The sequence below is a fragment of the Schistocerca serialis genome, chromosome 3 (genome assembly GCF_023864345.2).
Source record: "Schistocerca serialis cubense isolate TAMUIC-IGC-003099 chromosome 3, iqSchSeri2.2, whole genome shotgun sequence".
Classification (NCBI taxonomy): domain Eukaryota; kingdom Metazoa; phylum Arthropoda; class Insecta; order Orthoptera; family Acrididae; genus Schistocerca; species Schistocerca serialis.
The window spans coordinates 894,368,596-894,395,692 of NC_064640.1; the positions used below are offsets into that span (position 1 = coordinate 894,368,596).

General features: G+C 40.4%; 1 protein-coding gene across 2 annotated transcripts in view; it reads left to right on the forward strand.

Annotated features, from left to right (window-relative positions):
* Window positions 1-27,097, forward strand: part of LOC126471138 (delta(14)-sterol reductase LBR-like) — a 765,587-nt gene that overhangs the window by 554,130 nt on the left and 184,360 nt on the right. For both annotated transcript variants that reach the window (XM_050099231.1, XM_050099232.1), the window contains 4 exons: window positions 13,554-13,595; window positions 17,480-17,554; window positions 18,248-18,322; window positions 26,255-26,329. In XM_050099231.1, coding sequence (XP_049955188.1) covers window positions 13,554-13,595; window positions 17,480-17,554; window positions 18,248-18,322; window positions 26,255-26,329 — 267 coding nt within the window. The remainder of the gene's footprint in view (window positions 1-13,553; window positions 13,596-17,479; window positions 17,555-18,247; window positions 18,323-26,254; window positions 26,330-27,097) is intronic.

The window sequence follows — 27,097 nt, forward strand, 5'->3', positions numbered from 1 at the left end:
AATCACTGTTTGATTATGTCGTTGATTGGGTTTGTGAATGATCCGCATTGTTATAATTACTAGCGAAATCCATAGATTCAGACTACCAGAGTGGAAATAAACGACTGACAGGAATAACAGGTGAGAAAGATTACGTATTATCTTCTCAGTGTATCCAAGAAAACGAATTTATGACAGAAAATTTTTGGCCAGATAGTTACACTAGTAAGGACCAGTTATACAGTCCCTGGCTAGCAGCCACGTAAGTTCTATTCTGTAAGTAACACAGAAAATGTGTTGTACGAACTCGTAATAATGCCTAACCGGAAAATAATCATGGGATAACTAAACCTGTGATTCAGGCAGGCTTGGTGAAGTTAATCGGTGAACAAATTTTGACATTGACAGGAATAGCTGCAGAATTGGTGATGACAAGGTTGTTTGTTAGAACGAGGAAGAATAAGATGATTCGAAATTTATATAAAAATTTCTTAATACTACTTTTAGATCTCATTTTTGAGAAGCTGGTGTGTGTGAATGAAATGTGAAACTATTTCCTAACATAAAGCTTTTTTCTTGTAGCAGGCTTAACAAGCATTTGATATTGGTACTTCAGGAATTATATTCTGTCATATTAAAAAAATGTCCATTTGTGCCAAAGCAGTCTCGTTTATTTGGTGCGTGTTACAAAATTGCTGTAGTATTAGAAAGACCTATTTTGTTTTATCTAGCAGACAGCGACAAAATAGACGTAATCAGTTCGAGCAACCACACCAGTCTTGGGTACTATTTGTGTTAACAGCTTTTTGAATATTAGATAATGATATTTCGATTTTTCTTGTAGCAAAACGTTTGACGATCTTTCACAGAAAGGAAAGCACGCCATGTAATGCTGTAGCAAGATTAGAGAGAAAAAATGCTACAAGGTAAGGATTGAAGAAATTTGTACTTTCTTGCTTGTCTCTTGTCTTTATTGGTTTTGTATTCTATATTTCATTTCACAGAAAACAGCAAGTTATTAGCTAATAGGCAATAAAGAGTGCAAATTTTCTGAAGAGTTCTTGTTCTCCTGATTACAAATAATCCCATCTGCTATCGAGGTGGTGTTTTTTTTAATTTTTTTATTTTTTATTTATTTCAAAAAAAGAGGAGCAGGCTGCTACTACCAAACTGGCCGACTGGGAGCAGGAGAGGCACCACAGGACGTTTCAATTTCCACTGTCCAGAATATAGTTTGATGGCATCCATTAGAAAATATACACGTTTCCATTCCACAGAGCGAAATACAGTGACGTGCGATAGAAGAATGCTTTATGAAGAGGTGTGGCACTACACTTTTGCATACATGTCGTACATTTCCTCGAATACACGCTTCATGTTTCAGACTTTTCAGAAAGATGTGCACTACGAGATGAACATATTTTTGAAAATTCGATAATTTTTAGTATTTACCCGGTTCGCAAATATCGCAGATCCGGGATTGTCTGAGTTATAGTGGGTAGTCTCCATGTGACCCGTGTTTACATTTAGTGATTTTGCTGTTTTCTGTTTGTTTACTCTCATGTCAAATGAAAGCAAAATCGATATCTGTATCCGGGAGCTATCAAGTGAATTAAAATACATTCACATAATTACGGAAGGCTAAAATATGTCATTAGTTTCATATTCTATTATATTTCCACCTTTCTGACAATCAAGCATTAATCGCCTTCAGAACAATGAAGTTATTTTTGTCTGTTTGCTAATGAAATTTGGCTTTTATTAACCTGTTCCACAGAGGCAGTCAATGTAGTTGAAACGAAATGTGTAATTCCACACTAATGGCTAGTTTCAACTGTTCGCTACATTTCAAGGGCACATTTTCATCTTCTAGCACAAAAGGCATTATGCCATAATAAAGAACCAAACATGATATAATATAGTACTGGTGCTTCAAGAAAATTTACATCCCGAAAACCACACTGAAAAGCTTAATATCAGGTCAGGGTCTACTTCATTGGGAATCTGGACATACAAATGTCCCATTTAAATGTGCACACTTTAGTATGGTTCATGAAATTCGAATGCTCTTGGAGTATCCTCTGATGTCTTGTTTCTTTTATGACATAATGTATGATCATTCAATATTTTTACACGTACGTATATATGGGCTTCCTATGTCATGGTAGCTGCGCAAGTTTGGTGTCACCTGTTATCTGCGCTCTCTTGCAACTGCTGAAACAAACCTATTTCTATTAGGTTGCGGGAAAATATTGCAAATGGTTGTTTGAAAAGCGTTACTTTCAAAGTAAATATCCTTTTATGTAAGTTGAACTATGTGTGAGAATCTACCATGAATTTCTTAAATCACAGAGTGTTTGACTCTCATTTAAAAATCAACTCTTTGATGACGACCCATTTAGAAGAATTTTGAACCCTGAAGATAAGACATTTGTCATTGTTAAAAATTTTACTACATTTGTGTGATATATCTTGAAGTGTAACACACACAAAAAAGATCAACATTATTTGTGAAAGCTTAGCTTCTCTTGCAGCTTATTAACCTTAGAGCCCAATTTTATATGTGGAAGCTTTGCTTTTCTTGTAACAACACTATGTGTATTAATTTAAACTATTAACTTTCCCTGTTTGTGTGTTAGTGGTACTTAACAGTGTGTTGCTGTTGGCTGACTACATCACGTGCCCTATGCTCTGAATATCTGCTGTCATCGGCTGGCGAAATCACATGACATGAGCCATAACCGGCTTACAGAAGCGCATCGCAATCTCGATTTCAATGATTCGGAAAGTAACATGCGGTGTTTGGTGGAATTCCAATGTATACTTTCGTTATACGAAAATATGCAGCGTACATGTTGCTGCACATCAAAGATATTTCCAAAATGTGTCTTTTTCTCTGAGTTTTGTTTTCTATAGTGCCAGGAAATTCTACACCTGTGTCTAAAACCATAACTATTTAGAGGATTAACAAGGGAATATTTACAGTCACTTAACACAGAAAAAGCGTGTTTTCACCCTGGAGAAAGTGTATTTTTAACCTGGAAATCCGGGAATGTTTTTTTCCTTGTCCGTGTATACGCCCTGGTGTGTGTGTGTGTGTGTGTGTGTGTGTGTGTGTGTGTGTGTGTTAGAGAGAGAGAGAGAGAGAGAGAGAGAGAGAGAGAGAGAGAGAGAGAGAGAGAGAAAGCTGTCTCGCTCAGTGAAAGCTGGGTGAACTTATTTACATCGCCACTTGGATCCCAAAGCCAAGTGAGTGGACATCACTGGCTTGCAATCTCTCCCACATAGGCTGTGAATTTGCAGTGTGCGCATGTGTGTTACAGTTTGCTGCAATCAGGGTTGGACAAAATGTACACAAATGATGAACAATGAATGAAGATAATTTTGTTTGTTATTTGTGAATGACAAATAGTATTCAAAACATTATTCAATTACATGGATAAGACATTTATTTCTCATCTGTAAATAAAAAGTGTTATGAACCGTAGACGAGTTTGCAATCAAATTACATTTATTGCTCCAATTCTTTGTCATTTATGAAACAAATGTGCCTTTTACTTTTAAATTAGTTTCGAGAACAACTCTTTATTTAAAATGCCTCATCAGAAACTTGATTCGATTTTTGAAGATTTGCCGCTGTGACACTGAAGGAAATATATGGTCCAGTCACATTAATGTTACCACCATCTGTTAAAATGTGAGTTTGCAATAACTGTTCACAGATGGCATGTGGCCGCACTAACAATGGAGGGCATATAAAGTGGATCAGGGGGATGCAGAAAACAATGCAGTCATTGTTGAAATGCAGAAATGGAGTGATGTATTGGACATCCAAAACGGTATGGTCATTGACTTTCAGGTCAAGAGTGAAAGCATTTCCAAAATGGCTAAGTTTTATAAACTGTTTGCGTGCTGCTGCAGTGAAAGTATGGCATGGATGGCAAAATGCCCCTGTCCAAAACTGGTGTTGAGGCAGGCCACAGATGACAGGTGAAAGACAGCAGCGGAGGCACGTACGGGCAAACAGACATGCAACTGTTGAATGCCCACGTGGACCAAAGGGCTACCAACAGTGTTTCCTTAACGACCATTCAGTGAATGTTACTGCATACAGGCCTGCGAAGCAGATGTCCGATTCATACAGCCATGCTAACTGCTGTTCATTGGCAACAAAGAGTGGAATTTGCCTACCAATACAACTCTTTAGCAACAGAGTTCTTACTTTGTTCGCTCATTTTGTAGAACTACAATCACAACCCAATTGCATATTTATACCAACAAGACACCAATATCTGATAGTGTTACAGTTCAATTCTTTCATCTTGGCGGCTCGCGCATGACTGCCCAGACACGGGAGATTGCTGCGTTGCCAGTTGCACACGACGCACGCGCCAAGAGAAGCAGCGCCATAGTACAGTATAGTTTGCAAACTTACGTTTAGGGGGGAGCACGCAGTTCAAGACGTAAAGCCACCACCGCTGCATTAACCCTTTCGCTGCTACAAAGAAGTGCTCCCTGCATTCCGCACTGTGCGCGATTTTGTCACTGCGCTGCTTGCCTGTGCAGATACATGGTGTTCCGACTGTTTTGACACACTTATCATTCGATTTCACAGAAACTATTTGGCCCAAAAATTTGATTTTTACACATCTTCTTGACTGATACCTTCCCCTGATAAATGACTTAATTTTGTTTCGATGTTCAACACAGTTATTATGCAGCATTAAATGTGGTAAACCATTGCACGAAATTTTGAAGAGTTTGCAGAGGTAAAGTCCATAGAGTATACTTTCCGTATGGTCGATTTTAGTTGCCACAATGATCAGAAAGAAATGTGGACAAGATACCTAAATTTCATATAAAATTTACTGTATTACAATATCTCATTTAAGTACCACATAGGTGTCGTATGTAATATTGAGAAATATTCCATCTTTCGCGACTGTAACAAAAGTTTTATTTACACCAGCGTGATGAGCTCTGACACCACATTCAATCACATCCCAGATGTGTTAGATGGTTTCAGATCTGGCAAGTTGGGGGGCCAGCATATCAATTGGAACTTGCCACTATGTTCCTCGAACCACTCTATCACACTCCTCACCTTGTGACATTGTGCATTATCTTGTTGAAAAATGCCATTGCTGTCTGAAAACGTGATCGTCTTGAAGGGGTGGATGTGGTCTCCAAACAGTGTACGATTCTCTTTGACTGTCATGGTGCCTTGCACGCACTCCACTGGAGCCATGGATACCCACGTGAATGTTCCCCACAGCATAAAGGAGCTGCTACCAGCTTGTATCCGTCCCACAGTACAGGTGTCAAGGAGCTGTTCCCTTGAAAGACGACGGATTTGCACCCTCCCATAGACACAATGAAGAAAGTATCAGGATTCATCAGATTGTGCAACGCTCTACCCCTGTGCCAACGCCCAGTGCCAATGGTTACGTGCCCATTTCAGTCATAGTTGCTGATGTCATGGTGTTAACATTGGCACGTGCACGGGCCGTCAGCTGTGGAGGCCCATAGTTAGGAATGTTTGGTGCACTGCATGTTCAGACAAACTTGTACTCTGTGCAGCATTCAAGTCTGATGTTAGTTCCACTATAATCTGCTGCCTGTCCTGTTTTTACCAGTCAGTGATGTCCGACATCTGTAATGACGGGTGGCCGCCCAACCCAACAACGTCTGGATGTGGTTTCACCTTGGTTTTGCCATGTGCTGAAGACACTCACCACAGCAGTCCTTGAACACCCGACAAGTTGTGCAGTTTCTGAAATGCTCATGCCGAGCCTCCAGGTCATTATAATCTGCCCTCAGTCAAACTCCGATAGATCGAGCGCCCTTTCCATTCTACTCACAGTCGGCATGCTCACTGATACTACGAGGTGCATTCAAGTTCTAAGGCCTCAGATTTTTTTTCTCCGGACTGGAAAGAGATAGAAACATGCGCATTGTTTTAAAATGAGGCCGCTTCATTGTCAATACGTCCCAGAGATGGAAGCACCGTATGGCAGATGGAATTTTACCACCAGCGGCGAGAATGAGAACTGTTTTAAACACTTAAAATGGCGACGTTTTCCTTACTTGAACAGCGTGCAATCATTCGTTTTCTGAATCTGCGTGGTGTGAAACCAATTGAAATTCATCGACAGTTGAAGGAGACATGTGGTGATGGAGTTATGGATGTGTCGAAAGTGCGTTCGTGGGTGCTACAGTTTAATGAAGACAGGACATCGTGTGACAACAAACCGAAACAACCTTGGGCTCGCACGAGCCGGTCTGACGACATGATCGAGAAAGTGGAGAGAATTGTTTTGGGGGATCGCCGAATGACTGTTGAACAGATCGCCTCCAGAGTTGGCATTTCTGTGGGTTCTGTGCACACAATCCTGCATGACGACCTGAAAATGCGAAAAGTGTCATCCAGGAGGGTGCCATGAATGCTGACGGATGACCACATGGCTGCCCGTGTGGCATGTTGCCAAGCAATGTTGACGCGCAACTACAGCATGAATAGGACTTTCTTTTCGTCGGTTGTGACAATGGATGAGACGTGGATGCCATTTTTCAATCCAGAAACAAAGCGCCAGTCAGCTCAATGGAAGCACACAGATTCACCGCCACCAAAAAAATTTCGGGTAACCGCCAGTGCTGAAAAAATTATGGTGTACATGTTCTGGGACAGCGAGGGCATAATCCTTACCCATTGCGTTCCAAAGGGCACTACAGTAACAGGTGCATCCTACGAAAATGTTTTGAAGAACAAATTCCTTCCTGCACTGCAACAAAAACGTCCAGGAAGGGCTGCGCATGTGCTGTTTCACCAAGACAACGCACCCGCACATCGAGCTAACGTTACGCAACAGGTTCTTCGTGACAACAACTTTGAAGTGATTCCTCATGCTCCCTACTCACCTGACCTGGCTCCTAGTGACTTTTGGCTTTTTCCAACAATGAAAGACACTCTCCATGGCTGCACATTCACCAACCATGCTGGTATTGCCTCAGCGATTTTCCAGTGGTCAAAACAGACTCCTAAAGAAGCCTTCGCCGCTGCCATGGAATCATGGCATCAGCGTTGTGAAAAATGTGTACGTCTGCAGGGCGATTACGTCGAGAAGTAACGCCAGTTTCATCTATTTCGGGTGAGTAGTTAATTAGAAAAAAAATCGGAGGCCTTAGAACTTGAATGCACCTCGTACATATACCATGCGTATGTCTGACTAACAGTGATTCCTCGCCAGGTGATGTTGCTATTTCCTGGATGGGTTCATATTGATAGTAGGTCGATGGTCAAATGTTCTGGTTGGTCAGTGTGTATAACTCACATTATTTGTTGGACACAAGCTACACAACTTAACACTTGTTTCTTTGTCATCTTTCACTATTCCTGGACTGTATACAAAAACATCTAATGTGGCCCTCCTTGTTACATCAAAAGCATTTCACGCTCGATCTCCCGAGTACATTCTGCCAGTCTCTCCCGTTTCCATAGGGATCTCTTGACAATTGACCTTGTCTTTGGTCATTGTACTCCACACTCTCATTTTGCCTGACTAAAGGTCAGGTGGCTGGTCTTTGACATAAGACGGCTCTTTATATGTTATTTAGGATTAAATGTTCAGTAATATCGTCAATGACTTGCCACTCACTAAATATGAGACTCAGGGCCTTAATGCTCTGCTTCAGTCTGCAAATATTATCAGCAAGTAGTTCTTTCAACCCTTGGTCTTTACTGTAATGAGAATTGTATCCACAGTAATACCGGCTTCCTAAGATTGCCTCTTTCGGTAAACTGCAACAACACCTCCTAAACTTGTGTGACAGTTACAGATAACAATTCCTGGTTACTCATTCCCAACATCTAACTCTTATTCTAGAGAACCACCACCATAGACAAGAAGTCAACTATATTTGAGTTGTCATTAAAGAATAGTGTAATTGTAACAAAATCCTGAAGTGGGTTGGCAGTTTTGTTTAGTATCATAACTTTGTCGCTCAGTTATGATAATTGGTCCACATTCGGTCTTTGTACTCTGTCTTGCAATTTACCTTTAGCCTCCCCCACATACTCATGTATCTGTTCCTGTAATTCATCAACCCAACCAACTGATCATTCACTTAGCAGTCTGTTTTTCTGTTCCTAATTAACACTGGCTACACACTTAATGCTTGGCAGCTAATCTGCCCTTGACCTTTGCACTCAATATTGCAATGCACCAAACCTTCCCCCACACATGCATTTACCCCTTCACTCAACTCATTTAATTGATATCTCATTTGTTCGGTACAGAGCACCTGTTCCTGTCGACTAAATCCTGCAGTCTATGTTCATAATGCTTTATTCTAGCTTCAAATCTACCATTAATCTAGCTTTAAGTCTGTGCTAACATTGGGGCCACTCCACTCTCACCCTTTTAACTATCTCATGTGGGATCATGATCAGAACTACCGTGACCTGTCTTAGCCACTAAAGCTACTCAGTTATGGTGCCATCACCGTTGCCTCCCCTGATCCACAACTCATACTGTAGCTCCTGTCTTCTCAGTAGCTGGGAATTTTGTATGAATCGAACACACGTACTGGAACACACCAGATAGCTTTAGACAGGTTCCTAAGAGTCTCTCAGGACAACCCACCCCAGTCTCCCATTATGAGTAACCACTCTCTACAGCTATCAGTCCTGTTTTGCAATCCAGTGTAATGTGATTTGGGAGTGGAGCACTAGGATTTTTCTATTATTATTATTACATTCCTTTCTTTGTTAAGGACTTCTAATTCCCAAATCTCAAACCTGCGACATCCGTGGAAGTAGGCTGTACACCAGGTGCCAGAGCTAGTCACTGCTTGCGCGACGTGACTGTGACAGGAACAGCAGGACTGCCAGAGCACTTGTGGCAGAATCAATTGGAAACAAACAACCTTGCTCTGTAACAGAAAACGAAATAAATAATATGCTGGGTTTCAAGCACTGTTTGCTTCTGTCAGCATTGCTAAACTGGCAGACTGGGTCTTTACAAATGCAATCAGTAAAACAATAAACTGACCAAGCTTATAAATTCCCTAAGTAAAATAAACATTATAAGCTCTTGTTAGGCACACTATTGAGTGATTTTAAAAATTATTAGACTCAGAAAAGTCTTCTGATAATGAAACATTGCTTAGAATTCACTATTAGGTGATGCCACATGAAGATGTGATATTTACAGCCAATAATTCTTCGATGAGCAGTATACTCCCGTGTTACACTTAACTGAACTCTTTAATAAGTGAACCTTAGGCACCAATCTTAACTATGTTGGATATGAAGCTTCACGGGCTAGGGACACACCAAACAAATAGCAGGATTAATTACATGTGAAATATGTACCACCAAACACCAAGTTAGCAATGATGATTTCTAGCACAGACAGGTTAGTGGCCACTGATTCAGCCACACCCAAACCACTGTCCATATAAAATGCTCCTTGACCTATCTCGTCCAAATGACTGTAATGTTACTTAAGCCTTCCACTGCTACAGACATTCCCTCTACATTCACCGCAGAGCGTGGCTTTGTTAGGGCTGTACTTCTTGCCAGACGCTGTTACCTGTACTGAGAGACGACACTGTGGGCACTGTGAAATACTTGTCATCCGATTTTAAGAAAACTATTGAGTGGAAAAAAAAAATATTTTTGCACAGCTTACACTCTGACATCTTTTCTTGATAAAGGATTGTATTTCTTTTTGTTATATACCATAGTTACACCAAATTAAGCAAAATATTGCATGATATTTTAAAGAGTTTGCAGAGTTAAAAAGGAATTGCCTAAACTTTGCTAATGATTGATTTTAGCTCACACAATGCAGTGTATGAAATGTAGGTATGAGGGTGGTTTGAAAAGTTCTTGGAAAAGAATAGAAAAAAGTACTTACATCACTGAAACTTTTTTTTATTTTTCAATGTAGTCTGCTTGTAGATTAATGCACTTGGTCCAACGATGTTCCAGTGCCTTGATCCCATCTCGAAAATGAGTTTCCTCCAGGGCTGCAAAAATAGTTGTCAACTCCGGCTATCAATTGTTTGTTTGAAGTGAATCTTCATCTACCAAGAAACATTTTCAGTTTTGGGATGAGATGGAAGTCTGACGGAGCCATATCAGGTGAATAAGGCGGGTGTGGCAACAATTCACACCTTAGTTTGTGTAATTTTGCCATGGTGCGACGTGTGTGGGTGTGTGTTGTCTTGATGAAAGGTGCTTTTCTTTCTTGCTAAACCTGACCTTTTTTCACGTATCTTCAGTTGCAGTTTGTCCAGGAGGTTAGCATAGTAATCTGCAGTAATTGTTTGCCCAGTTGGGAGATAATCTACAAACAGAATTGCCTTTTGCATCCCATAACATTGATGCCATGACCTTTCCCGCCGAAGGAATTGTCTTTGCTTTCTTTGTTGGTGGAGAATCAGCATGTTTCCACTGCTTTGACTGTTGTTCTGTCTCTGGGGTATAGTAGTGCAGCCATATTTCATCTGTGGTCACTAACCGACGCAAAAAAATCTTGTTCGTTTCTCCTAAAACGGGCCAAATATTGTTCTGATGTGTCCATTCTCATGCATTTTTGATCCAGCATCAAGAGTCATGTGGCTAGGGCCTCCCGTTGGGTAGACCGGTCGCCTGGTGCAAGTCTTTTTAGTTGATGCCACTTTGGTGACTTGCGCATCGATGGGGATAGAACTTGAGGATGATAACACAACATCGAGTCCCTGAGCGGAGAAAATCTCCGACCCAACTGGAAATCGAACCCAGGCCCCCTTGCACGGCATTCCGTCACGCCAACCATTCAGCTACCAGGGCAGATACCGTTTCAGATGACATCTGGCAAGTGTGAGCAATTTCACGTGCTTTCAATCGGCCATCCTCCATGACAATTTTGTGCACATTTGCAATGATTTATGGAGTAGTGACACATCTTGGCCGCCAACTGTGTGGATCGTCATCTAAGCTCTCCCGACCAAATTTAAATTCATTTGTCCATGTGGCAACAGTTGAATATGAAGGAGCAGAGTCTCCCAGTGTGTTCTGGGAATTGGCATGAATGTCCTTTGCTTTCATATCTTTCTTTACGAAGTACTTAATCACTGCTCAAATCTTGAGTTTTTCAATCTTTGCAAATCACTACGCGGGAACGACAACAGAGTCACGTCACTGCCAAAGCTCTCTTGCAAGAGCACTGTCATGGCACGTGTTTACACACAACAGTCCAATGAATATCACGTGAACAACTCGCGTTAGTGCTGACCTGTTGTGGTGATTTCGAGTACCTTTCAAACCACCCTCGTAAGATATTGAAACTTTACTTAAAGTTGAGATCAGAATGATATCTCCTTTCATTCATGAGTTACTGATTTTTATATCCAACGGACAGACGTGCACATGTACCCACTTCTGTCGCTGCACATTGCGAATAGTGTGGTCACAACAATCATCACATTTCATAAATGGTTCAACATATCGAAATGAGGTTTTTCACAAATAATATCATACCAAGAGGCATTTATGTTGAAATGTGGAAGTAAGATGTATGCAGCGGTGAGAGGTTGGCATAACACGACATGTAAACACGTGGAGTAGAGTGGAGCATGACACATCAACTCGTCCACAACATTTAAGGGGTTAAATGAAGGAATTAGCCCCTATGAGATCTTATGACTTATACTGAACAAGTGCTAACCTTTTCATGCTATCAGCTCTAACCATAGTTTTAGATCTTAATTCTTGTTGGGGGTTAGCCCTTTATCACAAGGCAGGCACTAACTAGCCCAAATAACCCAAGGTGGTTCTGGCACATGGTGGTAGCTTACCCACGAGCAGGGAAGCAAGTCTAATTTATCTCTTATTTTAATAATCATAGATTAAGAGACACACACACTAGGCAATGTGGTGTACACAGTGATCATGCATTACCAGAGAACACAACAATGAGACTAAAACTGCATTGCACCACCCGCAGTTACAGTCGAGTATAGAGGGAGCAATATGTGCACGAAATCCAACTAAAAGCCCCAAATGAAAGCTCTCCTCAGTCATTTACAATGAAACAATGGAGCAAATGCAGTTGAAATCAATCAAGAGAACTTAAACTAGGTATGGCAAAATACGTTCATTATAGGCCATTCAAGGAATACAAGGACGAGCAGCAAAAAAATTAATGTTTGCAGTGCAACTCAAAAAGTTCACACTGATTCTATTCTGGCACAGTTCACGTCATCGACCACTACAAACAAGACAGCTTGACCATGAGACAAAGTTAACTCAGCCAACCTCTCACAAGGTGGTGAACGAAAACTTTAAATACTAAAACACAGCAGACTTACTAATAATGTCCTCTCAATGATTTGCCAGCTTCACTCGATGTCACTTGACTGCTTGCAGGGATATCACATTCCTCTTGTAACGAAGCCAGTACAAGTCTTGCCTCGATTCCATGACACTAAACTCTACAAATACCCCTGACTGAACAAGATATTAGACCAGCAACTATAGCTCATGGACTCAACAACAGTTTTGCACACACAGCAGATGTGAACGTCTCCCAGTTAGCAGCAACATGTTAATGTGGAAACACTTATAGAGGAGCAAAATCCACTTTCCAAATTCATGTTACAATTATATATGGAGATAGTAACTGTTCTCAAAAGAACAGATACCATTGATGACTGTGCAGCTTCTCTAGAATAAATGATAATTAATTGAAACCCCTCAGCTGCCGAAAGATGATGTTGATATACCTCAATGGGGACAGCTGAAAATGTTCGCCCTGACTGGGACTGGAATCCGGGATCTCCTGCTTACTTGGCAGATGCTCTATCCATCTGAGCAACCGAGGAGAATTGCGTGACTGCAGTGACTTATCCCTTGCACGCTTCCAATGAGACCCACATTCCCAACTGTCCACAGTTGACATGTGTAATGTTCCTAATAGATATTTGCCCATCTACTCATTACACACGCCAACTAAGGTGATGATTCCCATAAGAGTTCAGACAACCTGTACCCATTCGCACGGATGGAGGTCAGTGGCCGGGTAGCTTGTGGTGTAGTGGCTAGTGGTGCTGCCTCTGGATCAAGGGGTCTCGAGTTTGATTCCCAGCTGGGTCGTGGATTTTCTCTGCCCAGGGATTGGGTGTTTGTGTTGTCCTCATCATTGCATTATCATTTGGGAAAGTGGCGAGACTGGACAGTGAAAAGATAGGGGATTTGTACGGGCACTGACAATCACGCACAAACCAAATATAAGCAAAAATAGTTCCTCAACACACTCTCTGTCAGCCGATGAGAAGAACATTGATGTGCACAGAAGCCAGCTTTAGCAGTGTGAGAAGAATTTGAAATTTTCTCTCCCTCTTAGCCAGACTGTATTTCACCCTCTTGTCTTCCAGTCCAGGCCTCTTTTTCCAGCTCACTTCATACCCACTGGTAATTAATTTATTTCTATGTGTGTATGTACTTACCTTGTATATTTGGTTTCTTGTTTAGTTTCTACCATTAAGTGTATGTTTATTTACTTTCTAATTTTGTTCCCAATCCACAGGAGTTGCAGATATCCGCTCCTCTCCATTTAAAAGAACAGATGGTAAGTTGTATAGCTGAAATTGTTTGATGATCTGCAGTTATCACTGGTAGCAGACAAGGTGCAAGCTCATTGCTCACCTTGCCCACAATCCCAATTCCCCAAAGTACCCTGCACCACCTAGATCTCCCCACTCCCCACTCACCACACACCTTGCTTTCCCCATCCCACCCCACCCCATACGCCGCACTCCAAACTTTTTCCATCCCACCCCACTGACACCTGGCCCACACCACCTAGGCACTCTGTTTTATGTCGTCTCTGCATTGGTTATATTAGTTTAACCCAGAGTTTTATTTTATGTTACCAAACCATCCTCATGTTCTGGTTGTGGAGTCTTACAGACAGTAGCACACATCGTGGTGGAATGCCCCTTTCCTCTGCAGCTCTATGCTAGGCATGGTCTTTTGGGTTGTTTGCTTCTAATATTGGTGGGTGGCTAGCAGGCAATTGAACTTGTTCTCAATTTTCTTCTTGAAAGTGGTTTTTATTCTCAGATATAACATTTTAAACTACCTTCAGGGTGAAGCTGATGTGTCTGGGGTTGTAGCACATCTGCTCCTGTGCTGGATTTGGAGGACCTGTGACACTACCTCCTTTACCAGCTGCCTTGGTCATACCTCTTTAACCCAGTTTTAATTGATTTTAAATGCATTTAGCTGCTTCTTTATCTTGCACCATATTTTCTGTTTCTGTTTCTCATCTGCTTGATCAGTGTATCAGCCAGACCTATGTATTTTTACTTCTCTTAAAATTATTTCTCAGCTTTCACACCAATATTGCTTTCAAAGCCTCAATATTATCAATCCTACATACTTTCATAACTCAATCTAAATTCCAGTTGACATCACTAACTATAGATGAATTCTCTCTTCACCAAGGGTCTGATGATTTTGCTGTTTGGTCCCCTACAACTCTCTCCTTTGATTCATTCACTCTCTCACTTTCCAGGAATGTATACTCACACTCGTTTTGTTCCTGCCCTCTTAGCCAGAATACATTTCACCCTCTTGTCCTACAGTCCAGGCCTCTTTTTCCATCTCACTTCTGGCCCACTATTACTTACATCTACATCAATACTGTGCAAGCCACCTGACGGTGTGTGGCGGAGGGTACCTTGAGTACCTCTATCGGTTCTCCCTTCTATTCCAGTCTCGTATTGTTCATGGAAAGAAAGATTGTCGGTATGCCTCTGTGTGGGCTCTAATCTCTCTGATTTTATCCTCATGGTCTCTTCGCGAGATATACATAGGTGGGAGCAATATACTGCTTGACTCCTCGGTGAAGGTATGTTCTCGAAACTTCAACAAAAGCCCATACCAAAGCCCGAGCATCTCTCTTGCAGAGTCTTCCACTGGAGTTCATCTGTCATCTCCGTAACGCTTTTGTGATTACTAAATGATCCTGTAACGAAGTGCACTGCTCTCCATTGGATCTTCTCTCTCTCTTCTATCAACCCTATCTGGTACGGATCCCACACATGTGAGCAGTATTCAAGCAGTGGGCAAACAAGTGTACTGTAACCTACTTCCTTTGTTTTCGGACTGCATTTCCTTAGGATTCTTTCAGTGAATCTCAGTCTGGCATCTGCTTTACCAACGATTAATTTTATATTGTCATTCCATTTTAAATCACTCCTAATGCCTACTCCCAGATAATTTATGGAATTAACTGTTCCCAGTTGCTGACCTGCTATATTGTAGCTAAATGATAAAGGATCTTTCTTTCTATGTATTCGCAGCACATTACACTTGTCGACATTGAGATTCAATTGCCTTTCCCTGCACCATGCGTCAATTTGTTGCAGATCCTCCTGCATTTCAGAACAATTTTCCATTGTTACAACCTCTTGATATACTAAAGCATCACCCGAAAATAGCCTCAGAGAACTTCTGATGTTATCCACAAGGTCATTTATATATATTGTGAATAGCAACGGTCCTATGACAATCCCCTACGGCCCTCCTGAAATCACTCTTACTTCGGAAGACTTCTCTCCATTGAGAATGACATGCTGCGTTATGTTATCTAGGAACTCTTCAGTCCAATCACACAATTGGTCTGATAGTCCATATGCTCTTACTTTGTTCATTAAACAACTGTGGGGAACTGTATCAAATGCCTTGCCTAAGTCAAGAAACACGACATGTACTTGGGAACCCGTGTCTATGGCCCTCTGGGTCTCGTGGATGAATAGCGCGAGCTGGGTTTCACACGATCATCTTTTTTGAAACCAATGCTGATTCTTGCAGAGTAGATTTCTAGTCTCTAGAAAAGTCATTATATTCAAACATAATACGTATTCCAAAATTCTACAACTGATCGACGTTAGAGATATAGGTCTATACTTCTGCACATCTGTTCGACGTCCCTTCTTGAAAATGGGGATGACCTGTGCCCTTTTTCAATCTTTTGGAATTCTATGCTCTTCTAGAGACCTGCGGTACACCGCTGCAAGAAGGGGGGCAAATTCCTTCGCGTACTCTGTGTAAAATCAACTGGTATCCCATCAGGTCCAGTGGCCTTTCCCCTTTTGAGCGATTTTAATTTATTTTCGTATGTGTATGTACTTACCTTCGTACTGTTGGTTTCTTGATAAGTTTCTACCATTAAGTGGATCTGTATACTTCATTTACAATTTTGTTCCAAATCCACAGGAGTTCCACATACCCCCTCCTCTCCATTTAAAAGAACAGTTACTGTGAAGAGAGAGCCTGAATTTGTGACAGGCGGTAAGTTGTATAGCTGAAATTATTTGATGATCTGCACTTATCAGTGCTAACAGGCAACATGGATGCTCATTGCTCACCCTGCCCCCAACCCGAATTTCCCAAAGCACCCTACACCATACCCACCTAGAACTCTCCACACAGCACACACCTTCCCCATCCCACCCCACATGCTTAACACCTAACTTCCTCCATACCACCCCATACTACCTAGCTGTCCCTAACCTACCCCACATGTCCTTCCCATCCATGGCCCAGTCTTTCTGTCCCCGGCCCACACCGCCCAGCAGTCCTGTACAGTGCCTGCCTCACTCGCCCAGCCATCCCGTCTGTGGCCCACGCCGACCAGTCATCCTGTCCATGACCCACGCCACCCTGCGGTGCCGTTGTCGGCCTGCGTTGCCCTGCTGTCCCCTTACAGCCTCGCCATCCCACCCTGCCCTGCCCCCAATATCCCAGCTCAATCTCCCTGCACCTAATTAACCAGGCCACCCTCTATGCCTCGCCCTGACCTTACAATTGGTCCCTGCCCCCACTTTCCCATTCCACCCATGCCTCTCGTGCCCCAGTTTCCCTTCCCACCCTTGCCTCATTTGGCCCCAATAACCTTTCCTGCCACCACTTGGCCTCCCACCCACACTTCCCTTCATGCTGTCCTGTCATTTTACCTGTAGCCCTGCCCTGCCCCAAGAACCAGCCTGGGCCAACTCTTGCCCCACCCTCCCACACTGCTCTGCCCATGCCACCACTCTCCCACACTGCCCTGCCCATGCCACCACTCTCCCAGCCCACCCCACTCTCACACTCTTCTTTTTCTCAGGATCCACAGATCAGGTCTCTCTACCTACTCCATTTTTCCTCATTCTTCATATCACCTTTCATTCTGCACTTTTCCCTGTACTTGCCAATTCTGTTCTATCTCCTCCCACTCTTCAGGCATATCCTCCCACTCCCACATTCTCCCATCTCCCTTTTGGCTGAAACATGTTTCACCCTCTTATCCTTCTCTCTGGGCTTCTTTTGCTCGCTTCTGGTCCACTATTATTTCATACTTCTCAAGTGTGTTCGTATTTATTTTCCTTGTACTCTTGGTTTCTTATTCAGTTTCTGTGAAGTGAATGTGTCTATTGCTTTACTAATTTTTTTACAAATTTGTAGGTTCTGTAGACATCCGCGCGTCTCCTTTTACAAGATCAGTTAGTGTGACGAGAGAGACTGAAGCTATGATACACAGTAAGTTGTACACTTGAAATAATTTGGTGAACTGTGATTATTATGCAAGTAGACAATGTGCTAGCGCATTGCATCTAGTGTTATTAAACCTGTTCAGAATTTCTGAAATTTCATTATTAAGATCGCATTAGTCAAGCGACATAAAATAAAATAACTTTCATCTCAGGAGAAATCCTTCGTTGTTTTTGGAACAACTCATGAAATTGGTACTAGCTATTTTTTAATTATGTGTCTGTGGAAATTATGATACTGAAATACTACATATGTATGGGGGAAAGCACTCTGCACATATAATCTTTATAGCAATTGCATGTCATTCTGAAATGAGCATGGTGAATTTATAAATAGAATCTTTACCAGCAAAATGTTATGATTGTCTTCATCTTCTTGCCTGCCCCTTCGCCCTTCCTGTTTTCTTCCTCATCTCTTCTCCTTTTGTCCCTCCTGTCCCTTTGTCCTAATATGCATTCTACCTTTCTTTTTGTACTCATTTCACCACACAACGAGATTGCTCAGCATGTCCTCAGCTAACTAACCAATTTCATTTTGATTTTCCTTCATGTCACTGTTTATGCTTTCACCCTTGTTTTGCATTTGATATATATTTTTTTAAAGTGGATCTCTCTGTTATGTTTATTTGTTTAGAAAGAGTTCAACATTTGCAGTGTTTAAAATTTTGTTACATATCCACAGATACTGGAGATGTCCACCAACCACCATCTAGGGCATCAGTTAGTGTTACAGCACGGACTGAAGATATGAAAGGTGGTAAGTTGTGTTCTTGAAATTAGTTGTTGACCTTTAATTATGCAGTGTTTAAAGACACAATGTGTTTTTAAACCTAAAGCAAGAAATGCATTGGTTTTGACATGTAAAATAATCTTTTGTAATGTATGTATAGTCCCAGCTCATATCTTAAGAATGAGCATTCAATGGAAATCACGATATTCTCTTAACACGAAATGTTATTAAAAATTACTCATTTGGTATCACTAGAACAGCTTCGCTTAATTGATAATAATCAAAATTAGTTTCATAATGATTTTGTACTGTTTTAAATACCTTTCTAATTTGTGTTCAATTTGTGATACATAAATTATAGAATAAACTACGAGAGTTGACTGAAAAGTAATGCCTCCACCTTCATAACTCTCCAACAGTTGGCAGCATTGGTATGTTCTGTAACCTCTTCTCTACAACTCCAGTTGGCGGGAAGCCTTAGCATTGAATGGTTGTGTTGTTACAGTGTAAAGTATAGACCCCTGCGCAAGCTGTCGGTCAGTGCGATTTAAACAACATGCAGTCATTGAATTCTTGACAGCAGAAGGTGTCACCCCAAACAAGATTCATCAGAAGATGAAAGCAGTTTATAATGATTCTATTGATGTTAGTAGTGTACGTCTTCGGGCGAGTAACTTTAAAGATGCTGAGGTGGGAACATGTGACCTGCATGACAAATAAAGAGTTGGACATCCTGTGACAGCAGCCACCGAGTTTCACAAGCAAAATCTTGACGGATTGATTCAGGATGATTGTTGTATCACTCAGAGAGAAATTGCAAGCGCAATTGGCATTTCACAAGAATGTGTGGGTCACATTATTGCTTTGCTTGGCTATCGGAAGATTCGTGTACGATTGGTACCCCAGATGCTGACTACTGAAATGAAAGTGCACAGACTTGAAATTTCCCAGGAACTCCTCTCATGTTATGAGAATGAAGGTGATGTCTTTCTCCATTCAATTGTGACAGGAGACAAAACGTCAGTCTATGGAATATCGACACAAAGACTTGCCCCAGAAAAAGAAATTCAAGACACAGCCCTCAGCTGAAAAAATCGTGACCACAGTGTTCTGGGACGCAGATGGTGTTATCCCTGTTGATTTCCTTGATTGTGGAACAACAATAAATTCAGATCATTGCATCACAATGCTGTGAACTCTGAAACAATGGCTAACAAGGGTCCGAAAGGAAAAGGGAAATATTTTTCTGCAGCATGATAATGCCAAACCACACACTTCGCGCACCACCACAGGAGAACTTCAGAGAGTGAATCTCACCACCGTACGGCATCTTCCATACAGTCCAGATTTAGCGCCATCTGACTTCCATCTGTTCCCGATAATGAAAGACAATCTGTGGGGACACCATTATGTTTCTGATGAAGATGTTGAGAGAACTGTGAGACTGTAGTTGCAGAAACAAAGTGTCGACTTCGTTCGTGACGACTTCAGAAAACTTTTCCATCGTGGGCAGAAATGTATCCAACTGGCTGGTGATTATGTGGAAAAGTGAATATTGATAATTAAAGTTCACAGTCTAAGGATTATTTCTGCGATTGATTTATTAAACTATTCCCATCCAAACCCAATTAATGAAGGTGGATGCATTACTTTTCATTCAACCCTCATATATATAGGCTGCTCCTGCTTATCACTAGATTAGATAAAAATTATTGGAGAGGTCAGTGATCATTCATGACATTCACAACCAGTGTTGTCTAGATCGCATATTAATTAATCTTAGTATGACCCCTTTCAACATACTTCAGATCAGAAAAAAATAAAGGATACACAAGGAGCACTTTAAATAAGCTGATGTTCAAGCTGGTTATCAGAAACTTCCAAAATCTGGAGATATACCAAAGCAAACAAAGATGGACAGTGTGTATCTTGTCAAACATAATGGTAAGTGTCAAACCGAGCTCTGTGACAGGTGACTATTGAGAGGTTGTCGTGAGGCGGTGCTTCAGCCAAGTATGGACTGACATACTAATAGAACATTAAACAGGTGTAGTCGTAAAATGAAACATTACAAAGCATTTATGAATTAAAAACACAAGAACTTACTCTCTCCATATGCAAAATATGAAGTATCAAATGTGATTACACATTAAGGTGTTCGGTAGGTCTCTTGTCTCAATTATTATTGTTAAAAACAGAATTGTGAAAAGTAATATTCAGAATCACGTTCCAAAAGGAAAGAAAGAGAAAGGGCATTGGATGCATCTGTTTTGTTAATTAACGTATTGTAAAAGTCAAATGTGAATTCACTCATCAGAAGTACTGAGAAGCACTATGGCTTTAAATTAAATGGAGATAAAAATATAATCCTTACAGACACTGTATAGAATACAGATAACATAACATATGCTTGGAAAGCCATTTATGTTAGATTACATTTGTTAAAAAAATTGGGTGAAGAGAGAGAGAGAGAGAGAGAGAGAGAGAACAGGGCAGCACCAGTAGACAGTCCCCCTCTGTAGTTACAGTACAACCGTCTGGTCAAACAAACTCTGATCGGACTGTGCTCTCATTAAAAAGAGAGAGATAGAGATAGATAGATAGATAGATAGACAGATAGATAGATAGACAGATAGATAGATAGATAGATAGAGAGAGAGAGAGAGAGAGAGAGAGAATGACTGACTTTGGTATTCGATTTTTGGCAAGTGTGCTTTTTTAGAACAAGGAGATTCATTGCTTTTTGATTCAGAACTTTCCATTTTTGTCTCTGGGTCATACCCATATACCTAAGTTTTCTCTATGGTTACAATTGTGGACATGAAGCCTGGATCTGAATGAAGACGATCCTTCAAACTGTGTGCAGACTGACACACGATTTTTCTTCTATTCGTCACTCAAAAGTCTGGAAACAAATTTTACACTTACTCTTCACATTTGCGAATTATCAGTTAAAATGCTTTGCATGGACCTGTACAAGATGCTAAGTTTTTTGGTAAGCTCTGGAATAGTTATTAGCCTGTTTGAACGAACAATTTTTGCCACTTCTTACACATTTTCTTCTGTTTTTGAGGTTGATGGATGTCCTCAATGTTGCTCAACTAATACCGACTCATTTGTGTATTTAAATAGGTCATACCACTGGCGAACTGTCTTCAGAGTTACAACATTATTGCCATACAATACTTTCAACAATTCATGTGTTTCTTTGACACTTTCTTGAAAATTGAAACATAACTTAATGTTCACACATTGTTTGAAATCCATAATGTGCAACAGACACAGTAAACACAACCTCATTGTAGCTTCTCTGGGTGCTGACTGACAAGTCAGAACATTTTCCAACTTGATGCTGTCTATCTCAGTGGATCAGACTTGCAGAGAAATTACATAAAATGGTTGTAGTGTCAACTGTGGCTGCTAAAAAGAAATATATTCACCATATTTTTTTCTGCCAGCCTTTTATGTGTTGTTTTATTACTTTGGAGTCATGGTGTGTCTATGTTATCGTCTAGTAGATAAAAACAAAACATTATTTCAGAGCATGGCTCTGTGGAGATCTGTGACTAAAGATTGAACATTAATGTAAATGTGAAAGTAAAATAACTAAAGTAGAATACCTCCAGTGGTCACAGACTCCTTTCTCTATCATGATACGTCACATATAAACCATCTCAGTTTGTGACTACTGGGTGAACAGAGATGATGTCTAGAAAGAAATATGTGCAAAGAATGTATGAGGTGTGTTCAAAAAGTATTGGGAATTTTCATTTTTTGGAAGTAAGTTGTTTTATTTGTCTGTATTAATGTAGCCTCCTTCAGAGTAGTCCGAATCAGATATTACACACGTATGCCAGTGCTTCTCCAATCCCTGAAACACTTCTGCAGTTCGATCCTTGGGATACTACTTAGCTGTTTCAGCAATGTGGTTTTTATCCCATCTATGCTTGTAAAATGACTGCCCTTTAAGATTGTCTTTACTTTCTGGAAACAGAAAAAAATTATGTTGGGGGCCATATCTTTCAAATGTGAAGACTGCTTCATCATTACAGTGTTGTTTCTGGCCAAAAATTCACGAACAAGCAATGAAATGAAGTGAACATTAATAAACAGTTGCATTTGGCAGTAATTTTGCTATTACACATTTCATACCCACAACATCGTAAAAGACTTCATGGCATGAGCCAATTGAGCCAGTTAATACACCATCATCAGCAACTTCTCCGATTGTTATTCGGCGCTCATTCATACTCATTTCTTTCACTTTTGCCACATTTGCATTGGTTGTTGCTGTTGTGTGGGGGTGTCCGAAACACTTGTCGTTTTCAGTGTCATCAGTGTCTTCATGGCCATCTTGGAAATGCTTACACCACTTGTAAACCCTTGTTTTACTATAGCAGACCCACCAACAGCAATATTCAACATTTCTAATTTTTTTTTACATTTTTCCCATTTTTTATAGCAAAATTCTCAAATACAGTTTTAAAACAAATCAATAATTGATACTCGCAACCCCACATATGTAACCTTTTTGACAACTAATGACATACTAGACATCTAGTATGGCTATGGCTACATTTCAGACATGTTTACCAAAACAGCAACGAAACATCTGACTAATACAACCCTAAAATTAAAAAAAATATTACCAGTGCTGTTTTAATGCACCTGTTATAACAAAACAAAAGACTATTTCAGAGCAAGTCTTAAAGCATTGTAGAAATCTTTGGTTGTGTAGATGAATAGATGTGTTGGTGTAAATATCTCCAGAGGGAAACACATTCTTTTGTGTCAGGTTTTTATAGCATAGTACTTTGTATACATTTATATAATCAGGTGACATGCTGAAAACAATATGTGTAATGATTACGTTGCAAACAGTGGCAAAATTGTACATAAATAACAGTTTACTTTAATTACTATGTTACATTGTGTGTGTGTGTGTGTGGGGGGGGGGGGGGGGGGGAGGATTCAGAGAAGAGAGAGGATGAAAGGAGTGACAGAAGGAAAGCAAAGACTTTTGTATGCCAAGGCAGTGAGTTGTTAAGATTAAATCTGTTACATATTATAGCTGAGTAAAAGTTGAAGTACTACATTGGTTACCGAGCGACGTGGCGCAGTGGTTAGCACAATGGAATTGCATCTGGGAGGATGATGGTTCAAGCCCCACGTCTGGCTATCGTTATTTATGTTTTCTGTGATTTCCCTAAATAGCTTCTGGTAAATGCTGAGAAGGTTCTTTTAAAAGGCCACTGTTGACTTCCTTCCCCATTCTTTCCTAATCCAATGGGACCGATAACCTCACTTTTTGGTCCCCTCTCCAAATCAACCAACCAACCAGTATGAGATTTTCACTCTGCAGAGGAGTGTGCACTGATATGAAACTACCTGGAAGATTAAAACTGTGTGCCGGACCGAGACTCGAACTTGCCTTTCACGGGCAAGTGCTCTACCATATGAGCTACCCAAGCATGACTCGCGATCCGTCCTCGCAGCTTAAATTCTGCCAGTACATTCCAAACTTCACAGAAGCTCTTCTGCAAACCTTGCAGAACTAGCATGCCTGGAAGAAAGGATATTGCAGAGACATGGCTTAGCCACAGCCTGGGGGACGTTTTCAGAATGAGATTTTCGCTCTGCAGTGGAGTGTGTGCTGATGTGAGTATCCTTTCTTCCAGGAGTGCTAGTTCCGCAAGGTTCACAGAAGAGCTTCTGTGAAGTTTGGAAGGTAGGAGATGAGGTACTGGCAGAATTGAAGCTGTGAGGACAGGTTGTGAGTCGTGCTTGGGTAGCTCAGATGGTAGAGCACTTGCCTGCGAAAGGGACAGGTCCCGAGTTCGAGTTTCGGTGCAGCACACAGTTTTAATCTGCGAGGAAGTTTCAACCAACCAATACATTGATTATGGTTTAAAATAATATATACATATCTGTGTACTGACAGGTGATACAAACTGTTGGTATGATGGGTCTGTTAGATTTTGCAAGTCAGGCTGTTCCATTGTTCATTTAGAAAATATCATAGAAACATGTAAATAACCAATTTATGGTAATTGTAGGTTTGAATGTTTATGAATGAAACAGTTGCAGTCCAAACATTCAATTTTGTATACACTTGTATTGTGTAGTGGGTTTCTTTGTGTTGTTGTTGTAAGTTACTCACTGGCCAGTCTTGCTGTCAGTAGTGAAAGATACATTTAGGACTTTTGATTTGAAGACATTACAAATCTGATGTGAAATACTACTCAGAAATGGGATTGTATGGAAGATCTTTCTTTGTGTTTGCATTTTGTGCTTTAATTGTTGGACTATTATAGCTATTTGCAGTGGCTGTTTGTTGTATTATTTCCATTTCTTGTTTGTAATTAACTTCAGAGAATGGCAGTTCGACTGCTCCATTGACCATGTAGTGGAATGCTACTATTTTGTGGGCTGTGGGGTGACGAGAGAGGTTTTATGAATGGTAGTCTGTGTCATGATAGGTTTTTGATAAATTTCAAGTTGTTGTATTATCCATTATTGTAATGGTCAAGTCTAGAAAGTTTATGGTGTCACCTACTTGGTGCTCAACTATGAACTTCACATTTTCATGGAAGCTGTTTAATAATTGGTTAACTCATTGATATCATTTTCTGTGCCTTTGGTTAAAATGATGACATCATCTACATATCTGTAGTAAAAAAATATGTTTTTGAGGGTGTGGTACTAGAAATTTCATTTGTTTGCATACTTTTCATATTTTTCACTTGTACATGAACCATGACTCGGGTTGCCAACTTTTTCAGGCAAAAATGTATTTTATTTCAAGGAGAGGTGAATAAAAAGTATATTTTTAAAAATGCAGTATTTTCAAAATTGTACGTATTTATTTACTGAAATACAAATTTCTCATAAATGTGAATTTTTTGTTTGTTTCAAAAGTTTAATAACTGGTGCTAAATTATAAATGAAGAGTTAGTGGTGCTACATTATGAATAAACAGTTACTTTTTTAATTAAATTTATTGAAGCTCTGTCTCCCTCTTTTCGCTGGTGTGCACAAATGACCATTAATTCGATTTTGTTCAATGCTGAGGTGACGTGAACGGAAAGCATATAAGATAAATTATTTTTAATTTTTAGGTGACTTAATCACTTGCTTTCTATGTAGGTACTGTCACTTTTCAGAAGTATTTTGTTTGGCAAGAAATATTTGTCTTCATTCATTAATTTTCTTAACTTTATTTAATTAATGTTGTTTCATAGTGTGAAACATCCTTTCAATATTTTATATGATATTGAATTTATCTTGAGGATCACTTTTTATTTAGTCATATGATTTCTTTCATTCCCACACCACTGAGCATTTAGGCATTGTGGTCACGACATAAAGATCACTATTAAGAAAGCACCTATTCATAGACATGGATGAAGAACTAAACTAAAAACTACTTACTGGCAGTCAATAGAAAGCAGGTATCAGAATTGCAATAAGAGTGACAACTGGTGATAACAGAATGCAGTAAACAATAATGACTTAACAGGGTCAAAACAATTGAATGTTACAGATTAGTACTGAATGTGTCAGATTGATTCTACAGTCTGGTTTCACTCCAAAAGAATGAACGAATAATAATCCTACAGATATGTAAAGCTATGACCATCTGAGTCAATTGTTTTTAATTGTTTGGCCCCATCACTAGTCCTCCGCCTCCTCTCCCACACCTCTGGCCACCTCCACACATGCCCTCCCTCAAACTTTGTTGGTTGTCCACCCCTCTCCCTCACTGCTCTTGCCAATGTCTAACCTACTTGTGCTATATTCTCTTTATTGTTGGTTTCTTCTTCAGTATTTATTCTTTATCTGCCCTGTTTGTTGTAGTATTTTGTATTTACTGCTTAAATATATTTGTGTGTTTTTTTTTAATTTATATAAACTAAATTGAACAGTTTTGCCTTTTAAAATTTTGTTACAAATCCACAGGTGCTGAAGATGTGCGTCCTTCGCCATCCCGAAGATCAGCTAGTGTGGAAATACAGAAGGAAAGTTTCACACGTAGTAAGTTGTGTTCCTGAAATTAGTCGATTATTTATTATTATCACTATACGAAAACCCAAGCTGCTAATTCACTGCATCTAGTTCTTGTAAAACAGTCAAGCTTTCTAAATTTTCGCTACTGTGTGGGTGTGAAACAGAGTATGAGACGATGGGCACCACACCAGAGGATGGCCAAGCTGGATGCGTACAGCGGTCGAAGCATCTGTGGCATGAGAGAGGAATGAGAGCCACTGCAGGTGTGCATGGCCCGTAGATGGAGTGCTGGAGGCGGCATGGACTGCAGACAGAGTGCTCGATGAGGCGTTGATTAAAAATGGAGTGCAAAGCACCATCCCGGCCTAAATACTGGACCTGATCCACCTGAGCACCAATCTCAGGGAGTGCCTGAAGAAGACATTGAGTTGACCGTCAAAATATCGTGAGAATGATGCGAATAACAGGCAGAAGACCCAATTATTCAGAGTATTGCTGGGAAAACCGGAAGAATTATGTAATAAATAACTTTATACAATACTACCAGGAGAGTAATTTCCATAAGATTGGAGCATTCGATTAACTTCATACCTGTGCTTTCATTTGTATGAGTATTCATATGGAAAATATGAGAGTCACGAGAATGCTAAGAACCTTGACTGGCGCCTCTGGATCAATTGCAAGCACTGTTATTGTGTGAGGCTTATTCAGGCCAGCAGTTCTCTGCCTGGGTGGATTTTTTATGTTCATAGCAAACTGTGGGGTCGGAACAATTTTTACAGCTCAAATTTGGCC